Source organism: Passer domesticus, chromosome 5 (genome assembly GCF_036417665.1).
Source record: "Passer domesticus isolate bPasDom1 chromosome 5, bPasDom1.hap1, whole genome shotgun sequence".
NCBI lineage: Eukaryota > Metazoa > Chordata > Aves > Passeriformes > Passeridae > Passer > Passer domesticus.
Window position 1 is genome coordinate 968,425 of NC_087478.1, and position 27,355 is coordinate 995,779.

Below are 27,355 nucleotides of genomic sequence, written 5' to 3' on the forward strand. Positions count from 1 at the left end.
AATTTTCCTCAGAGGGAGACTCCAAAACCTCTCTGTGTCTAAGAGCTTGAACTCCTTCAAGTGTTCAACCATCCCTGCAGTAAGAAGGGCTGGTTTAGGATCAAACCATTCCCTGTGTTTCAGACTGTGCCCATCCCTCTTCTCCCATCCCTGGGCACCACAAAGGAGACTCTGGCTCTGTTTCCTTTGCACCCTCCCATGAAACAACAACAACCATCAAGAACATCTCCCTGGGGATTCTCTCAGCCTCTCTCCACTTGTGAGATGCTCCTAAACCATCCCTGTAACCCCCACTGGCCTGGACCCAGTAACTCCATCTGTCTTTACTGGAGGGCCCAGGACTGGACTGAGCACTCCACATGTCAGGACTGAGAAGGGAAAAATCACCTCTCTTGTTTTTAATTCCTAAAGACAATTCCAGCAAAGGAAGGAAGGAAATGTGCTTGTTAAGTTTAGAAAAAGAAAGATTGTTGTTAGAGAAGTCCAGGAAAATCCTGGACTGTGGCATTCACATTCTCTGAACAGAGACAATTCTCTCTCTCAAAGTTTTTTCCTGGAGAAGCACAGAGAGAAGAAGAGAAAAACAATTCTTGTCTCTGTTCTCTGCTCCTGTTGTTTTACACATGTGGAATGAGTTAGGGAGATTGTTTACCTGAAGTGATTTGTCAATTAGATTCTGCTGAGAATTGTTTTGTTTCCTTGGCCAATTGAAAAAAGCTGTATCCTGAATGTTGGGAGACAGTATTCTTTAGCATTCTTTGTATATACATTCCTTTAGTATTCTTTGTATACAGCATCTCTTTAATATAGTGTAGTATAATGTAATATAAATACAGTTTAATAAAGCAATTGTTTAATACATCAGTGGAGTCAGATGCCCTCATTCCTTCATCAGGGGCACCCTGATTTTACTGTGCTGGACAAGACTGGAACTGTAAGGCAAGCCAACAAAAGAGATGGAACTGAAGAGAAAAAACACTTGAAGGAAGGGAGAAAAAGAGATTAACCAGGAGCTGGAAGTAAGAAGAAAGAATCAAGAGCCCTGGGAAAAGAATCACAGAGTCACAAAATTAATTTGGATGGAAAAGATGTCTGAGATGGTGAAGTCCAACCTACTGCATCCAGGAATTCCATGGACACCTCCAGGAGTGGGGACTCCAAACCCTCATGACAGTTCATGCCCACCTCTGATCACCCTTTCTGTGAAGACATTCCTCCTAATGCCCAAGCTAAACCTTAAGCCTTTGTCCTCTCATGCAGACAATGAGGCAAAGCCACCTAAACTGTGCAAGAACCTCCCCTGTGAATAATGACCAAAGTTGTGAGTGCATTCTGGGGATGAAAGAGGAGGGACACAGGACAGCTCCTTCTAGTATAAAAAAGGGTTTGAAATAATTGGTAAGATTTTAAGAAATTATGACCCAGGCAGGAGTCTGGAAAATTAATTTTGAAATAAAGCATGACGCTGAAAAAGGAGGAGATGGGAGGGAAAAGGGACGGAAAAGGGGCAAAAGAGGGGGAACAAAAAAAGGGGGCACAAAAAAGGGGTGTGGTTGTGTTCAAGGATCCCTGGACGAGGGAAGAGATGAGAATCTTGACTCCATATTTCAGAAGGCTGATTTATTATATTATGACATTTTACTATATTAAAATGCTATATTAAAACTATACTAAAAGGAATAGAGAGAAAGGATCTATCAGAAAGCTAGAAAGGACGAATAACAAAAGCTCCTGTCTCTCAAGAGTCCAACACAGCTGGATCTTTGATTGGTTATTAAGTAGAAACAACTCACATGGACCAATCAAAGATGCATCTGCTGGTAAAAAAAGTCCAGTCAGATAATTAATTGTTTACATTTCTTTTCTGAGGCTTCTCATCTCTTCAGGAGAAAATCCTAGCAAAGGGATTTTCATAAAATATCAGGGTGGCATAGGGGGGTCAAAAAAAGGGGTGTGGTTGTGTTTGAGGGTCCCAGGACAAGATGAGAATCTTGACTCCATGTTTCAAAAGGCTCATTTATTATGTTATGAAATTATACTATATTAAAATGCTATACTAAAACTATACTAAAAAGAATAGGAAGGATCTATCAGAAAGCTAGAAAGGATGAATAACAAAAGCTCCTGACTCTCAGAGTCCAACACAGCTGGATCTTTGATTGGTTATTAAGTAGAAACAACTCACATGGACCAATCAAAGATGCATCTGCTGATTAAAAAAGTCCAGTCAGATAATTAATTGTTTACATTTCTTTTCTGAGACTTCTCATCTCTTCAGGAGAAAATCCTAACAAAGGGATTTTCATAAAGTATCATGGTGACACAGGGGAGCCAGAAAAAGAGGTGTGGTTGTGTTTGAGGGTCCCTGGATGAGGGAAGAGATGAGAATCTTGACTCCATGTTTCAGAAGACTGATTTGTTATTATACTATAATAAATGCTATACTAAAAGTATACAAAAAAGAATAGAAAGGATCTATCAGAAAGCTAGAAAGGAATAGAAAGGAATGAATAAGAGAAGCTCGTGACACTCAGCGTCTGACACAGATGCATCTTTGATTGGTTATTAAGCAGAAACAACTCACATGGACCAATCAAAGATGCACTTGCTGGTAAAAAAAGTCCAGTCAGATAATTAATTGTTTACATTTCTTTTCTGAGACTTCTCATCTCTTCAGGAGAAAATCCTAACAAAAGAGATTTTCATAAAATATCAGAGTGACATAGCGGGGCCCGAAAAAGGGGGACAGAAAAAGGGGGTAACAAAGAGGGGACACAAAGAGGGGACACAAAGAGGGGACACAAAGAGGGGACACAAAGAGGGGACACAAAGAGGGGACACAAAGAGGGGACACAAAGAGGGGACACAAAGAGGGGGTACCAGCATGTCGGTGGCGTTGAGGTAGCGCTTGCTGGCCATGCACTGCTCCAGCTTCTGAGGGACCTGCTTGATGTTCTCAATCTCATCCAGCAGGTTCAGGACGTGCTTGTGCTCGATGCCCTCGATCCACAGCTTGCGCAGCTCGTCCCGTTTGCAGTGCAGCAGCATCTTGCAGGACAGCAGGTTCTCCTTCACCTGCAGCAGCACAGCAAAGGGTTAATGACATCAGTCCCTGCAACTGAGAGCAGCCCTTCCCCGCTTTTGCTTTGTTAAGGATTCCCAAAATATCACCAGGGTAAAAGCAGATTTGATTTCCTTCGTGCTGCCTTGGCTGAGGAGAACTTTACCGACCCTAAAAACGGAACTTTTCTCATAGTGAAATGTTCTTTAATGCAAGTTTTATACCACTAGTGAAAATTTAACTGAAGTACCACAAAGCAATGAAACCCAGATCCTGTTAACCACAACCAAAGCCGTTTCCCAAGAACCAATTCAGTATTTTGGCAAACAGCAAGAATCTAATTTTCTGTGGAAGCAAATAAGCCACCACTAATTTTCCTGCTGCAAACATTTTCCATCTGCCTATTACATCTTTTGGCAGTCTCCTCCTTTCTTCAAGTTTGGTGGTTTTTCTCTGAAACAAGACCGGCTAAGAGTAAAACTATTTTCCCAATAATTTGAGCAATACCAGTTTTTTTTTTTGGAAGAGAAGATTTAATCAGAACATTTATGAGTTCAAATCAGCATTTCCATTATTTATCAAGCCATTACAAACCCTTTAGTGGCACCATGCAGTTTGGTTCTGAGCCTGATGCCATCATCCAAGTGGCAAAATCTCTAATTTTTCTCCATTTAGGCAACACCAAGAGTTTTCCTTCTCCATTCTCTCCACTCACAGCATTCCCTGCTTTCAGACTCTCCCTGGTAAGGTCAGTGTAACCTAGCTTTTCCTGCTTAATGCAAATCAACAATCCATACTAAAATGTGGAAGCAATTAGCATCACAGCTTCACACATTGCCTTCACACCACTCTTGTTTTGTGATAAGTTATGAATACTTGGGGTCCAACCTTTTCTCAGGCTGAACTCTCACTGAATTACACATGAAGAGAGACACTCAGAAGGAGCCCTTCAATTTATTTTTAAATAATGAGCCTTCAAAGCACTCCACAAATCCCACTTCAGCTGCACTTTCTCCTACCTTGTTCACCTGTAGGCAGTTAAAAAAAAAATGTGAAAAACACATCATTGGACCAATAGTGGACACTGGTAAATAAAAACAGCTCCATAAAACAGCCTCTGTCCAGAGGCAGGAGAGTTTGAGATTTCAAACTGCACTCCAAAATGTCCTTCTGAAAAGAGAAGCATGGTAAAATCCTCAGCCAGCAAAAAAAAAAAACTCATCTGAGGGGGTCTTAAAAAGCAGAGGCAAACTAAAGCACACACAGAGATCATTTCACATCTGATCCCTGTTCAATACATTAATTTGAAATGTTTCACTGGCCTGGCACAGCTTCATCAGTGGACTGCAGCTACAGAGAGCCAAATTAGGTCAGCAAAACGATCATGGGGCCAGGAGGAATCTCACCAGACATTGCTGCTCCTGTCCTTGCAAGAAAGATCATCAACTCCCTCCACATCTGGGAGCAGGGCAAGGAATGAACAGCAGATTTTTTAAAAAAAACCTCCCCTTGGGAGCCCAAATTGATTCTGCTTCATAATTCAGTTTTACAGAGGCAACACCTCTGTAGGTAAGCCCAAAACGAAACCATTCCCACCAGGAATTCACACAAGAATTGACTGCAGATCCCTAGAAGGCTCTGGAATATCTGTCACTTGTACAGCTCCCACCCTGCCCAGAGGGGAACACGAAGAGCAAGCCTGGGAGTGTAACACAGATTGATGACAAAGCAGAGCTGGGGCCTCCTGTGAGATTAGGTCAAAACCACTTCAATACATATTGACCAAAACCAATAAGCAAACTTAAATACCAAAAGGTCCCTCACCCTCACAGTCATTGTTCTAGGTGGGACCCAAAGGTCACACCACTCTCTGCTTGTGCTGACCTCTGCAAAGCTTTGCACACTGTGTGAAACCAGGCCACTGCCTACAGTTGATTTCAAATTTAGTGGAATTGATCTCTGCTTTCAGAGTGCTGAGCTTTGTCCATAAATCCTGCAATGAACTCTTACCCTTGGAAAGCAGCAGAACGCTCTCATTTTCTTTGAAAATGTTAAATGAATTTTCAAAGCCAGAAGGGTCAGTATGTAACCCACCAAGGGTAAAAATTTGCAGCTCCTAAAGCACTCCTGGGAAAGGTTTTAAGCTGAGAGTTCCACAGAGCCAGGAAACAAACTAAAGTAAGAAAAATTTGGTGCCCATTTTGCAAAGTTTAGGTACAGCAAGCTGCAGAGGAAGTGCAAGATAAGAGCCCAAAAAACTCATCTGCTGCTGCAGGGACAGAGCAGCTCAAACAAGTCCCCTGCCACGAGTGCCAGAGTTATTTACTGGCACTACACCCTAAAGTGTGAGCACTCAAAATGCAGAAAGATTTGGGGGCACAGAGTTCATGGGCGTTCACACGACACAGCTGAGCTTGGAAATAGCATCAAAATTCATATTCTGTGAGCAAAAAAGCGAGATGATGAATCACCCAGACTGTTCAGGAGCGGAAGGCCAAGACAGCAAAACATGAAAAGATGAGATGGAAAGGTGTGAGCTCAGCAGCCCTGGAGACTTCAAAAACCTGAGAGCAACATGCCCAGACAATAAATGAACAGGGGCACTGCAGAGCTTTCTGCTTCACATCCACCTCTCAGTTTGACTTGTAACAACTTCTGATCTCAGGGAGATCCTACAGAAAATGCTGCCAGTAAGACACAGCTTGGGACAATGGCAGGACTGGAGTGTCCTGTAGGGACAGAGTCACTGGTATTCAGACCTAGCTTAGAATAGAGTCATGCCAAGATGGGGGGTTGAAGGGAATTAAAATCATCTTTAAATCCCCATCCATGGCAGGGACACCTCCCAGTGTCCAGCCTGGCCCTGGGCACTGCAGGGATCAGGGGCAGCCCCAGCTGCTCTGGCAATTCCAGCCCAGCCAGCAATTCCTCATGGCCAAGATCCCATCCATGGCTGCCCTCTGGCACTGGCAGCCATTCCCTGGCTCCTGTCCCTTGTCCCCAGTCCCTCTGCAGCTCTCCTGGAGCCCCTGGAATGTGCTGGAAGCTCTCCCTTGAGCCTTCCCTTCTCCAGGTGAGCACCCCCAGCTCTCCCAGCCTGGCTCCAGCCCTGGGGACTCCTCTGGACCCGTTCCAACAGTGTTGGACACAGTACTGCAGGTGGGAATTTAGTGGTAACAGCACTTTCTCCACTTCATTCCAAATGAAGCTGGAAAAACAGAGAGAGAAACAAAAGCTTAAAACAGGACCTTGGAGCTTCCATCACTGGTGGGTACTGGTAGCAAAACCACTAATAAAACAACAGCAGCCAGGAAAAAAGGAGATCTGCAGCAGGAGCACAGCCTGTGGAGCTGACACATGTTGGATTATGCTCTTTTGTGACCCAGAGATGGGGCAGCTGAGAGGTGTTTTATCCAAGTTTGATTCCATTTTCAGTCTCATGTGAAGGGTGAGACCATGCAGACATTAGAATTCACCCCATCACAATCAGAAGTCAGCTATTTCCCAATTACAAGACATTAAAATGTGTTTATTGCTCTATCAGCTTTAGCCACACCGTGCTGTAAATGCCTTAAAGCCAATCATCTAAAATGACCCCTTGTGGGTGCCACTCCAATGCATCTCTCACAGTCCTGTTTCTCCAAAGCATCCAGTTTTATTTCTAAGGCCACCCTTTGAAAGTTGTTCCCAGTTCCATTTCTCTCTCAGCAATGTCTGTGCTGTTCCAGGGCATTCCTAAGTCAGCATTTCTCATCTCAAATTTTGCATACAGACGTGAGAAATCTGTCAGGCTTTGGGAATTCTCTGCAAATCCACTTCCCACATCTCCCCCTCTCTCTTGAATGGAAAAAAACTTCTTTGATGGCTTCGTTTATCAATTGTTGTGTACAGTGAAGCACACAAGGCACTGTCACTAATATTGTCACTATAACAATCTGTCTTGGGTTGCAAGATGTGGCTGGGGGTGTGTGTTCTGTCCCCATCTGTCAGAGCTGGGGCAGTTCTCTCTGTCCATGGGGCAGTTTTCTTTATCTCTCCCACAGCCAATCCTCCCTCCAGGAGATCTCTGCTGTCCATGGCCACTGAGTGTCCCTGCAGGGCTGATCCAATTCCAGCATCCCATGGGGAGATGCTCTGCCCAGGGCAGGAGCCAAGCATTCCTACCTGGATCCAATCTGAGCCTGGAACAGCACAGCAGCCTTTGCCCACTGCATTCCCAGAGGAGCAGCTTTCTCCTGCCCTGCATTGCCAGAGGAAGAGCAGGCCCATCTCCAGCAGCCCTGGAGCTGCAGAGGAAAACTGCAGCCTTGTGCAGGATCCCTGCTCCAGCAGAAGCACAGCTGGCACTGCAGGAGGGCTGAGCCCCCACGGGATGGGACTGTGCCACCCCCTGACCCACAGGGCTCAGCTCCTAAACTGACTCTGGCTGTGGTTTGTTTTCTTGTTTATACTATTGCATTTGTATTTTTAGTTTTCCTAGTAAAGAACTGCTATTCCTATCCCAATATCTTTGCCTGAGAGCTCCTTAATTTCAAAATTATAATATTGATAGGGAAAGGATTTCCATTTTCCATTTCTGTGGAGGCTCCTGCCTTCCCTATCAAACACCTGGCTTTCCAACCCAAGAAACAACGTCTACAAACTCCACAATCCACGTCCCCAAGGCAGAACCTGCTTGATCTTGTTGCGGGAGTTGGTGATGCGCTCGGTGATGCTCTGGTAGGTGCGGATGGCCGTGGTCAGCTCCGTGTAGTGCTGCACGATCAGCTCGTCCAGGTCGCGGTCGCACTTCTCGTACGCCTCCTCCAGCCGCCCCTTCTCGTTCTCCCGGTCCTCCACGTCATCGCTGGTGGATAAAGTCCTGAGGATACCAAGATGGCAAGAGTTACTCGGAGTTTTTTTTTGGTAGAGATCAATGCACTGTGAGAAAATAAAAGCCATCAATACTGTGGTTTATTACTCAGTTTTTAAACCCTTCATATTATTATCATTGCCACTTGTAATGAAGGGATGGTATGACTGCATGGGTGACCCTTGATGAAGGAGAGAGAATGATGCATCTGACTCCATCATCAGAAGGCTAAATAATTACTTTCTTATTCTATATGACATAAATTATATCTAAACTGAATCTGCCTTGCACTCACTCTTGCTCACAACTGCACTCATCTCGATTCTCTCTCGTGACTCTCCCGTGACAGTCCGACACACACACAACTCTTGGCCCTGATACGCCAAGAGAACAAAACATCCTCACTTTTGGGTAAACAATCCCCATTTTGCATTCCACCTTAGCACAGCAAGCGAGATAAGGATTATGTTTTCCTTCTTCTCTGTTTGTCTCACAGCTTCTCTCTGTTCAGAGGGCAGGTGAACACCACAGGATGGGACTACTTTCAGGCTGAGAACAATTTATTGCTCAAATAAATACCTGTCTCAGAGGCTGTGAGATTTTAAAGGAGCAAGCAGTTGGCCATAGCTCAAGAGTAGTCACGAGTTTCTTCATCACAAGGCAATATAGAACTTTCTAAACCAATGAACAGTTACTACAGGGTTTATTTTGCTTTTCTACCCTATCACCTACGGCCGCATTTCTCTTCACAGAGAAAAGCAAGGCACAACTTCCCAAAGATTTTCTGGGAATCGCAGCAAGGAACCTTGGAGAAAGAAAAAACAATTTTTATCTCAATTGCTGCTCCTCTTGTTGTGCCAAAGTAGAATGCAATATGGAGATTGTCTACCCATTTTGTACTGTATTTTTACATCAATTCAAGCTTCTCCCAAGGCTGCAAATCAAACCCTTCCGTGTCTATGGAAGTTTCTATTTTTCTGATTCCCACGCCTTCAGAACTTTTCTTTTCCCTTTTCAGGGGAAGTTCTCTGCTGGTTATCACATTGCCAGACAGTCATTAATACAGGCACAATGCAATATCTGAAATATTTCTTGATTTATTATCATTACCAGACAGTCATTAATACAGGCAGAATGTAATATCTGAAATATTTTTTTATTTATTATTTATGAAGAGCTATAAGGAAAAAAATCCTAACTTTAGTCTTGGGAGTCAGTGCAACTTGTGCAGTGTTGTAGTTCCTCTAACTTACCTGCCAAAGGTAAGGGATGTCACAGGGACACAGAGAAACCCATCACAAATCTATCCAGGTCTTCCACAGTCAGTGTTCAAACATACCCCAATAAAACAAGAAAAGGCCCCATGACCCTATTTCCTCCCTCAATTATTTTAACCTTTAACATCATGTAGTAAGATTCTTTTTATTTAAATCAATTAAGCTTGAGATTGCAACAAAACTGCTGAAACCTCTGTGAAACTGAACATAGCTCAACGCTTCTCGATGTCACTCCAGATTTCTATTCCAGAATCAATGCAATTTTCTCCCCTTGAGAGGATAAAACTCCCAGAAAGAGCAGCAAGAACCTTTTCCTGATATCCAACCTCAACCTCCCGTGACACAGCCCCAGGTACCTCTGAAGTACCTGCACACAACTGAAATAAAGTCCCTCAGGACCTGTCCCTGTCACAGAGAGCAGAGATCAGAGCTGCCCCTCCTGAAGAAGCTGCAGCCCCCCAGAGTCTCCCCTCAAAGCAGCTTCATGCAAAGCATAAAACTCATTGCATTTCTTGTTCCATGCTGCATGGTAGCTACAGAAAGGGGAATCCTTTCTCATGCCATTACGTTAATATTCTGCTCCCACAACTTTTACTTGTGTCTTATATCAGCTTTTCAAAAAAAATTAAATTATATTTTAGCCAAAGCTCTTTAAAAAGGCTCTGAGAAGTAGGAACACTGGACAAGGTTGCACAGGGGCCAGAAAATATAAATTTTAGTGAAAGGCTCCCTGCCCATGACCATCTTCCAATCCTAACCATTCCACGACTAAAATGAAAATCACGTGCAAGGCTGGCAGAAAGTCATCCTCTGTTAGGAGCCCTTGCAGATAAATCCATTTTGTTTGTGAAGAACTGCCTATTTCTGCTGGAAGGATGTTCTTCAGCATGGCTACACAGGACACAAGGAATATCCAACTCAGGAATCGATATTCTGTTTGAGTTTGGAGCTGCCTGTCCCAGCAGTTAATGGAAACATCCATCCTCTGTGACCTGCGGCACAGATCGCAGGAGAATCCTCCATGGAGACAGACACGGGAGCAGCAGGACCAAATTAGCACAGACTAGGAAAGTTGGTAGTTTGAATCAAACCAAATTTGATTTCACAATTCTGGATTTGCCACAGAATCCGTCAGCAGTTGGTTACAAAGGCTGAAGATCTCTCTCCAAAGGTAAGACTACATTGCTCATGTCAGAGGATGCCACGAGGATTCCACTGCTCCAGCAAATTCCCATCCAACCCAGGCTTCCTGACAAATCCCAGCCTTAGTTTTGAAGCAGATTTATATTGTGTTGCCCAGTCTTTTTGTCCTTGCATTGAATTCAGCTTGTCCTGTCTATAGGAAAAATAGATTTTGCTAAAAACACCTGCCCAGCAAAGCAGAGCTTTGTGAAGCCTGAGAGGTCCCAGCAGTGCCTATCTCAGAAACCCCAAAAACTTTTGTACTATTGCATCTGTATTTTTAATTTTCCTAGTAAAGAACTGTTACTCTTATTCCCACATCTTTGCCTGAGAGCCCCTTAATTTCAGAAGGACAAAGCCAGGACAGCTGGAAAGCAGAAGCCTTGGAGATCCCACCAGATTATTCCCAGTGAGATCATAATGAGCACGCACAGTTCTGGTCTCCTCTCACCCTCAAAAGGGCAGATGAACCAAAGTTTCAGGTTCCAGGATTTCCAGCTGCCCCTGTTGGATGCAGAATAAGCACCTGTATTGGGAACATCCTGCTTTTGCTTTAATTCTTATTACTCTTTTAGTTACTATTAATAAATTTTTCTTCATACCCTTTTAAAATTTTAAACCTATTTTACCTTTCTCCTAATCCTACCTCACAACAAATATTAAGTACATTAGTAATTAACCAGCACCAAACCTAGCACACTAATTATTAGCACATTAACTAAGAAATCTAAAAAGTAATGGAATCTCAAATTAACAAACCAAAACCACGACACTTAATTACCTGGTTTGGGAATATACTGTGGGAATAACCACCACTAAAAATACCACATTCATATTCTGACCAGAAAGTTTGTATTTATTTACAGTCCTTTAATCTGTTCTGGTTCAAACCATCACAGAATTATTAAAGTTGGAAAAGACCTCCAAGATCATGGAGTCCAACCATTAACCCAGCACTGCCAAGGCCACCACTAAATGTTCCCAGGCATCACATTCTACACCAAAAAGGATAAAAAATTCCACACAACAACAAAATTTCCTCAACAGGTTTTTTTCTTAGCCCTCCACTCACTTGAATTTTCCTTAAACACCTGTAGATTATTTCCTATATGGGTAAGAATTTAAACCAAAACCCAAGGCCCAAATAGAAAAAGTAAGAGCTTTTTTTTTTCCCCCCTTCATTTTACTGAAAAACACAGTAAGTTTCAGAAATGTAAAGTTTTGGGTTCAGGATCTGGTTATTTCCAGTGATAATGAATCTGGATTAATCACTTGGAATTTGAAACTTTGTACACTTGAATTTCCCATCTAAGTCTCATGGTACAGGAGCCATTTCTTTTTCTTGCTCTACCCAGAAAAAGAAGAGAACAGCAAGGAATAGTTAATATTCTTGAGATTATCCATGCTCCTGCTAACACTGCAGAAAAGTAAGCCAAGGGCATCTCTGCTTATTTTAGTCCTATTAAAATGTGTTGCAAGGAAGAAGAAAAGTCAACACAGTGTTTGTCAAACAGAAAGGATCCAAATTGTTTGGGAAAGGAACTTTGCAGGAAGAACTTTGAAGGGGGAATCACAAAACAGGACAGGATTATGAAACAATGATAAATATACATCAGCATTTCAGAACTCCCTGGAAAATATCCCAAACAGAGGACAAACAGAAGGAAAATCAGTTTAGATCCCAAGCAGCAGATGATGAACTCGGTGGGGGTTTCCAGGAGGAATTGCTGAGCAGTTAACTCCTTTTTTAATTTTGATTTTTTCCAAATGAGAATCCTCCTCCTCCTCTGTAAGATACCTGGAATTTGTACTTGGCAGCTGGATGGCTGCAGATGCCTGTCTCATTAGCAAGAGCTCACCAGGATTACAATAATTCCAACTGGCTGTGAGTCTGCTGAGAGACATTTTTATGCTACGGTGAAACAGAAATTCATTGAGCCAAATCTCACGGACTTCTGATTTTACACAGTTAAAAATACAGATTACACAAGAGCAAAATGCTTCATTCACTGGAGTCACTCCCACAGATGGAAGACAGGATGGAAGAGAAGATGATCAGACACAATCCTGGAATGTTTTTATCATGGGATGTACAGCACTTTCCTCAGGAGAAAATAAATGAACCTTGTTATTTCCCTGAGGTCACTGAATTTACACTGGAATTAGATTAATAAAAAAAGTCCTTTGGGACTATTCATTTTAGTAGAAGTTGATCTGTAGGTCACAAGCATTTTTCATCTCCTATTTCTCCTGCACCCAACCCAATGAGCAGAGGGAAGAGATGGAGAGATTTTTTCAGGAGTCCTGAAGCCCTGTCATTGTGCAGACACCCAAAACCTTCAACTGCTTCCTCCAACAGCTCACACGAAAGCCAGGAATAGCTCATTTCCAAATGAAAATACACAGGAAAAAGTGCTCACATTTATATATATATAACTCCCAGCCACACCACTCTGCACAAGACTGCACCTCTCTAAAAACCTGAATCAACTCCAAGCTCTCCAAGAATCTTCCTCTCTCAGCAGCTCAGGTGAAGGGACAGAGTGCCACAAGCCAGAAGATGGAATTTACTCTCACCTGTCCACTTGAAGCAGCTACACAAACTGTAGGCATCAAAAGCTAAAGGATAATTCACTTTTTAGTGAAGAGAAAGGCAAGATTTTTGATTTACATACTTATTATAAATGCTCAACTAAGTACTCAGAAGCAGGTGAAAAACCCAGGTGTCCCTGCCCATTGAACTGGATGGATTTTAAGGTCCCTTTCAATCCCAGCTATTCTGTACCTCTTGAAGGAAGTCACACCATGTCTCATTTTTATAAAATTGTGGTGTGGATTTACCACAGAAATACAGACAGAGCTTCAAAAATGCCATCCATTCTGCAGGGATAAAAGAAATTTTTCTCTACAAACCAAAGTAATTTATCTGGTCCCAGCAACATCTAACACCAGCACACTCCATGCACTCTGCAGGAAGATATTTCACACTACAGGCAATGTTGGATATCTCTTTGTGCTTTGACAAATCAATGCTTTCCACAGATCTGGCCCAGATGTGCATGTGCCCAATGAACAACTACCACCCAGTCTCATCTTCTGTCCAAAATTACTCCCACACTGTGATACACTAATTTGGAAAGGAAAGGAAGAAAAAGGAACCTCTCCAGCATTCAAACAACACAAGAGAACAACAGGCAGATGCTGTAAAAGGACAGAAAATAAGTTATCATACCTCCACAAGCTAATACACTTCTGTTATTGTTGGGAGCTGAGAGAACACGATGTTTACTGAGCTAGTCAGCAGCAAAAGAAAACAAACACCATTGTACCACTCGTCATGTGGCACAACAGATAACTCCAGGGGCACAGCAATGCTAGAGGGATGATCAGCTGCACAACTACGAAACCACTCACCTCCCTCTGTAAAAATTCTACTTTCCAGCTTCAAAAGCATCCCAGCCTCAAACCAGCATTTAACATTGTCGATGCCACCAGAGAACACACATCACACACAGGTTAATCTTTATTCTGTGTATCACTCCTGTTCCCACAGATGTGGGCACCTTATCTGCACCAAACTCCTACAAAAGGAGCTTTGATGTGGATGAAATGCACACCAGATTTGTCTGCTCAGTCCCCAGACCAAAGAGCTCAGCACAAACTGAGAATACCCACAGGAAACTGAATGAAGTTTAACAAGTCCAAGTGCCCAGCCCTGCACTTTGGCCACAAGTGCCACAGGCTGGGGACAGTGCCCAGGCAGGAAGGGACCTGGGGGTGCTGTCCACAGCAGGCTGGGCACGAGCCAGAGTGCCCTGGTGGCCAAAGGCAGTGACAGCTGGCCTGTGCCAGGCACGGGGTGGCACAGCAGCAGGGAGGTCACTGCCCTGCCCTGGCACTGCTGGGGTCACACCTCGAGTGCTTGGGAAGGACCTGGGGACACTGAGCACATCCAGAGGGGACAGCGAGGCTGGAGAGGGGCTGGGGACACAAACCTGAGAGGAGCCCTGAGGGAGCTGGGGGTGCTCCCCTGGAGAAAAGGAGCCTCAGGGCTGCCCCCAGCTCTGCCCAGCTCCTGAAAGGTGCCTGTGCTCAGCTGGGCTGGGCTCTGCCTCCAGCAGCACTGACACAGCCACAGCACAGCCCCGGGCTGGGCCGAGGGAAATTCAGGCTGGAGAGCAGGAAAAAGCTTTTCCAGCAGGGGATAAAGCTCTGGGATGGCTGCCCGGGGAGGGGGTGCAGGCACCATCCCTGGGGGTGTTTGAGCAGCCTGGATGTGGCACTGGGGCCAGGCTCTGCCTGAGCTGTTGGACTCCATGGGCTGGAAGGTCTCTCCCAACCCAGCCATTCTGGGAATTCTGTGAAATGCTTTTCCTGGCACCATGGCAGGTCCCACAGGCAGTCACAGGTCCAAAGAGCTCAGCAGGTGTTGCCAAACCACAAACCTTCCAGAGGATGGAGTATTTTGTTCACATAGATGTCCAGAGCAAATGTGGGAAAAAAACGGGTTTCTAAACAAATCTGGAGTCTCCTCCACCTCTATCTGCAAGTCTGTTTCCAGTTTGATGGGGAAGATTCAGTTTTAGCACACAACACCCTGTGAATATACTCAGATTGAAGCACTGGAAAAGCAGCTCTCCATGGAATGGTTTGGGTGGGAAGGGACCTTAAAGATTCCAACCCAAACCATGGGCAGGGACACCTCCCACCGTCCCAGGCTGCTCCAGCCCCAATGTCCAACCTGGCCTTGGACACTGCCAGGGATCCAGGGGCAGCCCCAGCTGCTCTGGGAATGCCATCCCATCCCCTCCCGACCCTCTCAGCCAAGAATTTCTTCTTTAAATCTCATAAATCCAACCTCCCTTACCATAAAGCCATCCCCTTTGTCCCATTTTCCCCTCTCTTTCATTCTACAAGGATCAACAACAAAAACAGCTCAGGTAGAGACAAATCCATGAATTTTCAAGCTCCAAATGCCCACAGTCCATCCCCATTTAGGTTGGAAAGGTGCTGAATACCTTTGGAGCACGCACAAACTCAGCGTTGTGAACCTGAATTTGCGGTGCCATCCACACCCCCCCTACTTCATCTCATCCCCTGTCACTTCATTCCCTTCACAGGAGTATTTTTTCCACCAAATCCTGCATTTTGCTGCCCCCCACCCCCTTATATTTTGCACCGTGGCAAAAAATTCAGCTATAACCTTTAAGATGATCCATTTACAGGCATCAACTTCACAATTACACTTGGAGCAGGAATCAGATTTGAGATTCAGCAAGAATTTCTCTTTACTCTGAGGACTCATTTTCCCCCCACACAGTTTGTATTATATTTTTTCTCTGTTTTCTAGTGCAGATGAGCAATTCCTTTTGCCAGCCCGCTGTCAGCTTCCTACCTGCCCAATAAAACACCAAGAAAATTAGATTATGTCAATTTTTAAGAGAAAACTGTTAACATTAATGAATAATAAATGTTTCATTTCTGTAAATTTGCTTTTCCTGATGCCTCCAGCCAGGATGGGTGGATAACTGCCTGCCTATTTTCCCTGCCCTAGGGCCAGCCCTGTTAAGTGTGATTACTGCTAAGCTAGGGATGGCAAACTGAGGCTTAATTATCCATTTCCTGACTAGAAAATTTGTTTCACAGGAAGAACATTGCAGTAACAGTATGTGGGCATTATGCTTCTGCAGTTTCTTTTTTATCAAGCAAAACTGAAGGAACAGATAATGCAAATACAAGTTTTAGGAAATTAAAGCTCAGTTAGGACCAGATAATTCTTACAGGAAAGGAGGGTTGAAGACCCTGCTGGTTTTGACCACAAACTGTGGGTGTTCAATGTCTTTGTGTCCCTCTAAAAGCCTTTTTAATTCTGCTACCCAACATCACAACAGACTTATGCAAATATTTGTGGTTAAAGGAAGAAAAGAGTATTACAAGATGCACAGATGCAGCTTGGAAATCCAGGAATAATCCTCTTTTCCTTCTGGATCAGAGTTCTTTGAGCAATGCAATTCACTTTTCTTCACTCAGCATCGCTCATTCAAATGAAAATACTCATTAAAGACAGTGGGAAACACCACCACCAAAAAAAAAAAAGGCAAGTTGATAAAATTTAAACAGTTCTCATCTGATCAGGAAGAAGAACATTTTAGTGAAGTGCAATTGAACTGAGTTCTGAATCGCTGGGGGGGAATCAAACAAAGCTCCCATTTTCACAGGAATCCACAGTAAACTTCCCACCACCTGCTCCAAGTGCTCTGTGCTGTATCACACACCTTGTTGAGGCTCCCAGTTCCTCACTTTAGAACACCTTTGAAGCTCCAAACACACAGTTTGTGGTACCAGCTGCTCAAAGCAGTGTGGCTGAAAGCTTCTCCTGCTCAAAGCTCCAGCTCCATTTCATGTGTGGCCAAGGCAGAACTCACTGATGTACTGACCTGTTCCTCCAGCAAAAACACCAAAAATCTGTTTAACAGCAGCGGCCCTGGGCAAAATCCAGAATTTCTGGGATACACAAGATCTGTTCCTCCCAAAGAAATTGGGTGAGGTTTTCACTGTTTTATGGTTTGGGTGACAGTTAAAGAATAATTCTTTTACTGCTCACTCAGAAATCTGCAGGTAAAAAATGCTGGGGAAGTACCACACAGAAGTATTGTAAAAACCCTGCTGAATATGTTTCACAATTTATCACATTAAGGCTGAAAAAGACCCACAAATTCATCAAGTCAAACTATTCCTCCAGCACTTTCAAGGTCACCACGGACCCACATCCCCAAATGCCACATCCACATGGTTATTTAATCCCTCTAGTAAAGGAGGGATTCAATGTCCTCCTGGACAGCCCTTCACAGGAGGAATTTTTCATGTTATCAAAATCTAAACCTCCCCTGGCCCAGCCTGAGGCCGTTCCCTCTCTCCTGTCCCTGTTCCCTGGAGCACAGCCCGACCCCCCCGGCTGTCCCCTCCTGCCAGGGACTTGTGCAGAGCCACCAGGGCCCCTGAGCCTCCTCTGCTCCAGGCTCAGCCCCTGCCCAGCTCCCTCAGCCCCTCCTGCTTCTCCAGACCCTGCCCAGCTCCCTCAGCCCCTCCTGCTTCTCCAGACCCTGCCCAGCTCCCTCAGCCCCTCCTGCTTCTCCAGACCCTTCCCAGCTCCCTCAGCTTTTCCTGGTTCTCCAGACCCTTCCCAGCTCCCTCAGCCCCTCCTGCTTCTCCAGCCCCTGCCCAGCTCCCTCAGCCCCTCCTGCTTCTCCAGACCCTTCCCAGCTCCCTCAGCCCCTCCTGCTTCTCCAGACCCTTCCCAGCTCCCTCAGCCCCTCCTGCTTCTCCAGCCCCTTCCCAGCTCCCTCAGCTTTCCTGGTTCTCCAGACCCTTCCCAGCTCCCTCAGCCCCTCCTGCTTCTCCAGCCCCTGCCCAGCTCCCTCAGCCCCTCCTGCTTCTCCAGACCCTTCCCAGCTCCCTCAGCCCCTCCTGCTTCTCCAGACCCTTCCCAGCTCCCTCAGCTTTTCCTGCTTCTCCAGACCCTTCCCAGCTCCCTCAGCTTTTCCTGGTTCTCCAGACCCTTCCCAAATCCCTTCTGGACCTGCCCCAGCCCCTCAATGTCCTCCTTATCATGGAGGGCCCAAAACTGCCCTCAGGATTTGAGATAGGACCTCAGCAGTGCCCAGCACAGGGGGATTCATGTTATAATTATCACATAATTATCATACTTGTACCAGTCCAGATAATAAATACACAGTAGAGCATTAAAACTATCAAAATCACCCCTCAGGAAAGAAAATTAAGGGGATTATTTTGTCTTGTTATTCTCCGTGTTACACCACACCAAAGGACTAAAATACAAACCAGAGTACAACAAGGTACAGAAAAGTACAGCCTTCACCAAAAGACAATTGTGAACAACAAAGGATTTGTGGAGTTAAACAAAGGAAGCAGTTGCTAGAAGCAACAAATAATAATATCAGCAGAGCATTGTGGATGTCTAGAAAGCTCAGTCTCCTCTCTGCAGGAAACAGCTGCAATGTGCCAAGGAAACTTCAGCATTAAAAAGTAAGAGGAAAAAAAAAAAAGCAGAGTAAAATGAAACATATTAGAATGCAGTTACTCCCATTGCTGATAGCCGTGGCCACCCAATAATTCCAGCACTTGCTTTCTCATTTGGGGTCGAGCCCTTGTGATCGCTGTAGCATTTGTGGTGCTCCGACAGCCGAGGTTGGGAACAGCCACAGGAGAGAGCGGCACCGAGCCCGAGGGCAGCGGCTCCGCCAGGCGGGAACGCCGGGAGCCGGGAACAGCAGCGGGGAAGGGAGAGAGGTCAGCGTGTGAGGGGGAAACAAGGTACCCGAGAAAGGAAGAGAGATCAGTGTGTGAGGGACGGAACAAGGCACCCGAGAATGGAGGAGAGGTCATTGTGTGAGGGGGGAAACGAGGTATCCGAGAAGGGAGAGAGGTCAGTGTGTGAGGGGGGGAAACGAGGTATCCGAGAATGGAGGAGAGATCAGTGTGTGAGGGGAACAAGGTGCCCGAGAAGAGAGATCAGTGTGTGAGGGGAACAAGGTGCCCGAGAAGAGAGATCAGTGTGTGAGGGGAACAAGGTGCCCGAGAAGAGAGGAGAGATCAGTCTGTGAGGAGGGGAACAAGGTGCCCGAGAAGGGAGGTCAGTGTGTGAGGAACAAAATACCTGAGAAGGGAGGTCAGTGTGTGAGGGGGGAACAAAGTACCCGAGAAGGGAGGAGAAATCAGTGTGTGAGGGGAACCAGGTACCCGAAAACGGAGGAAAGGTCAGTGTGTGAGGGAACATGGTACCCGAGAAGGGAGGAGAGGTCAGTGTGTGAGGAACAAAATACCTGAGAAGGGAGGTCAGTGTGTGAGGAACAAGGTACCCGAGAAGGGAGGAAAGGTCAGTGTGTGAGGAACAAAATACCTGAGAAGGGAGGTCAGTGTGTGAGGGGGGAACAAGGTACCCGAGATGAGAGGGATCATCTCCCACATTCACTGCCCAGCACACGCTGCCGTGAGCCGAGAGCTCCTCGGGCACTGTCAAACTGAAAATGATCCCAGGAATTGCTGCAGTGAGGGAGCTTGAAGTGCAAGTTGTTGGGAGGATCGAGTGTTGACTTCCCAGAGGTGTGGAAGATGCGTTTAAGTGCTCTGTAAGCAATAACCCATGACAAATGCACTCATTTGTTACTGCCTCCCTCCCTCAAAGCTGGAAACACAACATCACACAGTGGCTTTGACACTGATCATTTCAAGGACTGGGCCTGGCTGTGAAAATGTCAAGCAACACCTGAGATCAAAGACACATTTTAAACACATTTAACGTATTAGTATTTAATTCCCTGTGCTAATCAGAATAAAATCGGCTCCATTCTGAAATTCAGGGGTTTACTCATATATCCCCCCTGCTTCCAACTTTATTTTTATGGGTGTAAAAACATCCTCTGTGGGGAAAAGAGCCTGTCCAGAGCAGTTCAGCGCAAATTCTTCCTCCTGACTTACACCCCACAAGACATCACAAGCAGCTCCATTTCAAGAGATTACATTGAAAATGTTTTATAAAGCTCCCTGGGACAAGAACAACTCTACTTCAACCCACTGTGTCTCCACTGAGCTACAAATTTCCACAGGTTCATTAAACTAAATGGACTTATTTGAATTTTATAATTGAAAACTGTTGTCTTAAAGACAAGTCCCAAATGGGGTGATCTACAGCTTCCAGCACTATTTAACCTCAAAGTGTATAATCTGATAATTCATGTTTTGAAACCTCTCCAGAGACTCATGGAAACCACTGTAAATTTGGGTCCTTATAAAACAAAGCCAGACAGAAGGAAAAAAAAATAAGACTCCAAAAGGTATTTAACAATTTAACTTGGCAGCAACACATTGAATGTTTTCTCATTATTTTCATAGGTGAATGGATTGTTCCTGTGAAATTCTGGATTTGAGGAAATGAATTAAAGCATTCAGGAAAGATATTTCTTCACAGAGACCATGAGGTGCTGGAAAGCAGGTAAGCAAAAATTGTAGTGTCCAAGTCAATGGGCATGGGAAATGAGGTATTCTGATAAGTGATTGAACAATTATAAATAATAAATTTAAAAATAAGTGAAATCCTGAGGCCAGCACCTTCCACCCTCACCAAGGGGAACAAAGGTACTCAGCCTGCAGGGAACTCCCTCTCCCTTGTGCAAAGAAATAACTCACTACAAGAACAGCAGCACCAAGTCTGTTCACAATCCTGTTAAGCACCCAGAGCAAACAGAGCATTTTAAAACATTTTCCTCCTCTACTTACATTCCATTAATCTTTCATGCTGTTTACACAGTTGGTTAGAGCATTTTCAACAGAAGCTGGTGATCTTTTTATCATTGAGGACTTGCAGATGGGTACAGGAGAGATGCAGCAAAAAGGCTGAGCAGCCTTCAGCCATCTAAATAAATACCAGCAGGGAATTCTTTATTTTGCTAAATTAACCAACCTTTAATCAAATTTGCTCACCCCAATACAAATGATGCCAGGGGAGTGAGTGATCAGCTGGCTTCTGAAACAAAGACTGGACTGCAGTGGCTTCAAGAGAATTCCCCTCCTTCAGATGGCTCCAACAGCAGCACAGGAAGAGTTTCAATCCCACACACAGGAAAACCCCAGGGACACCAAGCAGCTGCACATTTTCCAGGTGGGAACAGGGATGGAGGCAGCAAACAGCCCCAGGAGATGCCACTGCCACCTCCAGGCACAAGCAGAGGGACTCAGCTGCCACCCCATTGTGTGAGACCCTGTCCAGGACTGTCTCCACCTACAGAAAACCACAGGGACCAACTCTTCCTTTAGAATTAATTTTAGATCCAAGTATTAAATCAGCCATTCCATGTATTACCACATTCCCAGGAGAAAGTCAAAGCCCTAAGGATCAGAATTTCCAGATGGGCATGAGCAGAGGCTGGACAGTGCTACTCAGATCTGTCACCTGGATCATTAAAGCATGAAGAATATTTTGGGAGCCACTCTCCACGCTGCACCACGAACCCATCCTTGGTATCACACCTGCAGCAGGAGGCTTGGGGAATTTCATCATTCACCTGAAGGTTTCAAAACTGCACCAGAACCAAGAGCTGTTGAAGGCAACACCTCTGAAAGAGTTAAAAGCACAATCATTTCCTAACAAAACTCAATATTTCCACTTCCTAGTTTTGCCAGGGTGGGTTAAACTCCAGCTCTGCACTGGCTAAAGCTAAAATAAGAGCTGGAAAATAAAGTACTTTGAGCTTTTAACTTGGCACAGTCACACCTCTTCTCCTTTTCTATGTGGTTGTGTATTCACATGTGCTCTTTTACTCATTTTTAAATGCAACTAAGGGTCTGTATCAATCTACAGCCCAACACTTGCAAAATACCTAAACATTTTATACAAGTGTCTGGAGATCATTTCAAGGAAATTTACAGTTTACAACCACACTCTGCCATATACAATTTATTTTCAGGGAATTTCTGAAGTACTTTTCTCGTGGAAGAACTGCTACCTTTATAACACTGGAAAACACCATTTGCAATAAAAGTGGTTTTAAGAGACCATTACAAATCAGAATAACTCGAGCTTATTCCTTGTAGCAGCTATTTCTCAAATGCTCCAGCTCCACATCGCTGTTCCTCACTCGCCATCACAAACTGGCATCTCAGCTCTACTGTTTTAGACACAGAGAAGACCAAATGCCAGGTCATTAGCAAAAATCTATTCACCAAGTTCACTTACAATAAAAATAATGACCACAAGCATTAAAGGAAAAGAATCCCACTTGTGAAAAACAAAGTATGGTCCAGGTTTTTTGTCTGCAGTCTCAACTTCTGCACAGATCTGTTGGGTGCATCTGCTTCTGTGAAAGCTCAGCACAAAAATTTCACTGGGGTCTTATGGAGTCATTGCTGAAGTTTGTTTTCCCCCAATTAAAGAAGCTATTAAAGGCCAGTTTTAAAAAATAGCAACCTTTAATTGGGAAGAAAAACGCCCAACAATAAATAAAAAGCAGACACATTCACCAATTAAAAATCTGACAAGATCTCTCTGTCTTAAGAAGAAAGCATTTGCTAAATGCCAGGTTGCTTGTTTCAGAATACAAAAGCTGCTTCAATCAGCTACCAACAAAACAAAAGGTTAAGAAAAATCAATATACAAACACGTGTTTGTCCTCTGAGTCATAAAAGAAAATATTCCCCACTTGTCCTCCAGCAGGTGAGCCAAATTTGCTCTGTTATCTGCATGGTTTTTAAAAAGACATTGCCAAAGCCCCTGGGATCAGCAGGAGGTTTCTGTGACAGCACACTGACCTTACAAAGTATCTTTTATTTAAGGAACTAGAGGGATCTTTGTCATCCTTGAAGGAATGAGGTGCTGGAGGTGGGTGTGCTGAGGAATGAGCACCAGTGCAGCAGCACCGGGAGAGAAGCTGTAAGGCCCTGAGATCCAACATCCACTCTGGAAGTCACAAGCCCAGGAATTGTTTTCCTGTAGCAAGTAATGCTCATTTCTCCTCAGCACTCTGAGGACAAGAGCAAATTGAAGATCCTTCCAATAGCTGTAAAGGCACAGGGAAAAGAAGGAAAGCTCCCTGAAGCTGCAGCCAAAGTGGGAATTTAGGGGCAGACTTTGCAAACACTCATTAAGCTTCCCAGACACTCTATTTCCTAAAGATTTATTGTTGGGGACAATCCCTTTATTTCTCCTTTGGGAGCAACAAGAGGGGAACTGGCCAAGAACTCAGTGTGACCCCAGCACTGCTGGGGGTGGAACAACACCTTCCTAAATTTGGGAATTCCTTGGGAGCTCCTGGCTCTTTTGGGATGGATCAGTCCTGTCCTGGGACAGCTGCACATCCCTCACTCCTGACAGTTCCAAATGAATCCATCCTTGAGGCTCCCCTTTCGTTTCTGTTCTTGGCAACAACCAGAAAACTCAAGGTGAATTCCATGAGTGCAGGGATCCTCCTACAGGAAACAACTGGCAAATAACAAATATGTTCCCTGACACAACAGGAAAAAGTGACACTTCAGAGGGACAGGAAAGGAATCACAAGTGGGACTCTCTTTCCTGTTGGCTTTTCCTTCATCTCAGAACTTTCTGTATTCAGAGCTGCTGAAAAGCAGCACCACAGAGAGCAGGGATAACTTCAAATTCCCAAACCAGACCCCATAAAATTCCATTTCTGACTGGATTTTAGTGCTGCTAGGCAAGTTCAACTTGGTCATGGATCTCACCCCAAACACTCACACAGTGACACACTTTCTCCAGTCACAAAACTACAAGAATCCCTAAATCTGGGATCACAGAAAAGGGAATTATTCAGTCTCTTGTGAGTGAGAGCTGCTGAGCTCGAGTAAATATCAGAAATTATCCCTTCATTAATAAAATAATTTCTGTTTACAAAAGGCCTTTCAGCTTCACACTTCAAAGCATTTCCTAGACAATACAAAGAGATTTTGAAGACCTAAACAATGTTTCTTCTTGGAAAACAGCCCTGTCTTTGCTATAACCAAGGAAAACATCAATACTTGAAGCAGCTCCTCTGGTTTTGTTTGTTTATAGCAGGAAAATGCAGTCAGTTTTGCTGGTTTTTATCCACTGTTGCCTTTATGGACCTTTCACACAGCAACAAGGGAGAAATAAACAGCCTACATAAACAGGGACATGCACGTGTAAAACCACAAGGACTGGCAGAAGCCTCTGTTATGCATAAATGTTTTGGAAATAAAGCCATCAACAAAAGGAAACTCAGCCACATTTCAAACCAACAGCTCGCTGTTAAGATTTGCAATATTTTTCTGGAGCTGAGTAAAATTCCATTTAAGCCACACAAGTTTAAATTTGTCTGCAGTGGTATTTTATGACTCTACAAACCACTAAAAAATTCACCTGTTGCTTGGCAAGTGCATCCTCACCTGAGCTCCTACATAAAAACAACGTCTGGAGCAAAGTGATTTAAATTCCTTTTCACACCATTTGCTTTCTGCACTTGGCTAAGCCTAAGAAACATCAATATTATTACCACAACACTTTTTCCTTCCTCTGCAATCAGTTCTACCCTCAGGTTTCCATGGTCTGGCTCAAGCTGACACGTCAAGCTCCGCAGAGAATCTCTGCATCCAAACCAAGTTCTAATTAAATTCTGGAAGTTTAGTTATCAGGCTGTTCTATTGAATAACTTTAATTTCATAAAGTCAATAACTCAACATTGTGTCTAAAAACCAGGTTTAAACCAGCCAAGGTATCAGTGCCTGGAAGCCAAAGATTCTGAGACAAACATTTCTTTTTATTTGGAGAACAGAACACTGTGAGCTCATTCTTCTGGTTTTAAATAAATTTAATAAGCCTTGAGTTATTAAGATACAGGTACAAAAGGAAGACCTTAAAATACTCTTGGAAATTACAGGAAACACAGAAAAAAGTTGATTACAACAGGAAATGCTGCACAACCAGTGCATGTTTATTATCCTTCCACAGACAGTGGCACCAGCTGCTTTTTTTTTTTTATAGAACCAACATCTCCCTCAAGTTTTAAAAGATTCCAAAGGCCAGAGCGATGAAAAAATGGAATTTTGTCCTAAACATTATCATTCACAGAGGATATTTAAGTCACAACCTTTCCTAGATACAGAACTAGTGTCACAAAAACTTCTCCAAAAACAGAATGACTGCAGTTTCTGTCCAAGACCCTGGAGCAGGATCCAAAGTTTGGGAGCTCATTACAACTGCCAGCATCCTGCTGGTGTGACTGCAGCTGCCCACAGCCCTGAGTGAGAACATTCAAAACATGCAAGAACATGTAAAACACGTGAGAACATTCAAAACCTTCAGTGTGGGCAATCAGCTGCCAATCCACTGGTTTTAAGCAGCACAAAAAAGGTTTACAAGCAGCTAAAGAAAGTACTGGGGGGGGACAGTGAATTCACATCCGAGTCTATCACAGAACCATGTTCAGGAATGTGGGCAGACAAAAATCAGTGGCTAAACATGACTGGAGACAACTCTTGGAAGCAGCAGCACTTTGCCCACTCTGGCAGTCCCACACAGGATGGATGGAGTCCACCCACTGGACTTGGTGGTTCTCCAGATTTCCAGCCAGATGAATTTTACTCAGTTTGAGGATGGGGGTCACTTATGGACCCCACAGCAATAACGTGACAGTGCCTTGGCTTTCATGAGTGGCATTAAGCTGGTACTACCTGCAGGGTTCACTCACAGCATCAGTGAGTTTGGAAAAGATCTCCAAGACCACTGAATCCAACCTGTGACAGAACCCCACCTGTCACCAACACCAGAGCACTGAGTGTCACATCCAGTGTTTTCTTCAAGATCCCCAGGGATGAGGGTCCACCAATGCCCTGGGAATGATGGAGTCCCCACAGACCCTTCTTATGTAGAAATTCCTCCTAAAATCCCCCCTGAGCTCCCCTGGCCCAGCCTGAGGCCGTTCCCTCTCTCCTGTCCCTGTTCCCTGGAGCACAGCCCGACCCCCCCGGCTGTCCCCTCCTGCCAGGGACTTGTGCAGAGCCACCAGGGCCCCTGAGCCTCCTCTGCTCCAGGCTCAGCCCCTTCCCAGCTCCCTCAGGCCCTCCTGCTTCTCCAGACCCTTCCCAGCTCCCTCAGCCCCTCCTGCTTCTCCAGCCCCTGCCCAGCTCCCTCAGCCCCTCCTGCTTCTCCAGACCCTTCCCAGCTCCCTCAGCCCCTCCTGCTTCTCCAGACCCTTCCCAGCTCCATTCCTGGACCCTCTCCAGCCCCTCAATGTCCTCGGAGTTGAGGAGCCCAGAACGGGACACAGCACCTGAGGTGCGACCTCATCACTGCTCAGAACAGGGTAAAATAACTCCTCTGCTCCTGTGGCCACATTATTTTAGAACAGACCAGGTGCCATCGCTCTTCTTGCCCACCTGGGCAGCCGCTCCCAGGTCCCGTCCTGCTGCACAAACTCCCAGCCCCTCGGCCCCGCGCTGGAGCAGAGCCCGAGGTTATTGTGGCCAAAACACAGCACCCGGCACTTGGCCTTCTCAGCCCCGCTGACCCCAGGGTGAGGCAAAGCACTGCGAGCAGGAGGAAGAGCGGGACATCCCTCAGGACAAGGCTCTGTCCAGCACTGCAGCCGCCCCAAGCTGGGGTCACCCCATGCCCAGGACGGACCCCACATCCCGGAAGCCCGAGCCGGGCAGGCCTCCCCAGCACAGCACGGCCCGCACCCGGCCCTGGGGCACCCTGAGAGGCCCGGAGGATGCGGAGCGGGGCCGCCCGTACCTGATAACCGAGATGAGCAGCCCCGAGGGGTCCTTGCTCCTGCCCACAGTGCTGCGGTACCTCCCAACAGCGTCGCCCGCCGCCATCTTGCGCCCCCCCAAACACGGCGCAGACACACGTGCTGGCGCGCCGCAGCCAATCATAGGCGAGGAGGGTGGGCTGCCACCCAATAGAAGGCGAGAAGGGCGGGGCACGCGACATCAAGGCGGGGTGCGGCGCCGCGGAGCCTTCTGGGAGTTGTAGTTTTTGTGGCGGCGACCATACAGATTCCTATGCGCATCTTGGACAGGTGGTTAAAAATGAGTAAAAGGTTAAAAAATTATCGACCTGGCAAATATTCCTGCAAAGACACCTGTGCCCAAAAGCTGTCATTCACTCTGGGAGCAGCAGGAAACGGTGGAAGTATGAGGGACCAAAACATCCCCTCAGAGCACTCATGGATCAGGGTTGGTTAAACAGTAAGGGATTTAATTGTTTATAGAGTTAAAAGTGGGTAAAGTGCTTTAAGTTTTTTAATTACCGTGTTGTATTAATTACTCACTGTGTGTCACAGCCTGAATGAGTCTGATCCAAATACACCCACAAGAGTTGTTGATGCTTTCCTTCATTTAATGTGTTTAAGCTACGATGTTATTAAGAATAATTTTCCCCCAGTTTTCCATGGGAAGGCAGTGAGGTGACCAAAGACGAGCCAGCCCAGGTGG

At 45.2% G+C, this 27,355-nt stretch overlaps 1 protein-coding gene and 1 long non-coding RNA gene across 3 annotated transcripts in view; one reads left to right on the forward strand and one right to left on the reverse strand.

Annotated features, from left to right (window-relative positions):
• EXOC4 (exocyst complex component 4) overlaps nucleotides 1-26,800 on the reverse strand; it is a 326,179-nt gene extending 299,379 nt beyond the window's left edge. For both annotated transcript variants that reach the window (XM_064421658.1, XM_064421659.1), the window contains exons 1-3: nucleotides 26,652-26,800; nucleotides 7,733-7,922; nucleotides 2,881-3,075 (exon numbers count right to left, since the gene is read on the reverse strand). In XM_064421658.1, coding sequence (XP_064277728.1) covers nucleotides 2,881-3,075; nucleotides 7,733-7,922; nucleotides 26,652-26,794 — 528 coding nt within the window. In that variant the 5' untranslated portion in view covers nucleotides 26,795-26,800. The remainder of the gene's footprint in view (nucleotides 1-2,880; nucleotides 3,076-7,732; nucleotides 7,923-26,651) is intronic.
• LOC135301502 (uncharacterized) lies at nucleotides 18,612-21,256 on the forward strand. The gene is made up of 3 exons (XR_010363226.1): nucleotides 18,612-18,706; nucleotides 20,285-20,384; nucleotides 20,893-21,256. It is a non-coding gene; the product is annotated as an uncharacterized LOC135301502 (long non-coding RNA).
• Nucleotides 26,801-27,355: the final 555 nt, after the last annotated feature.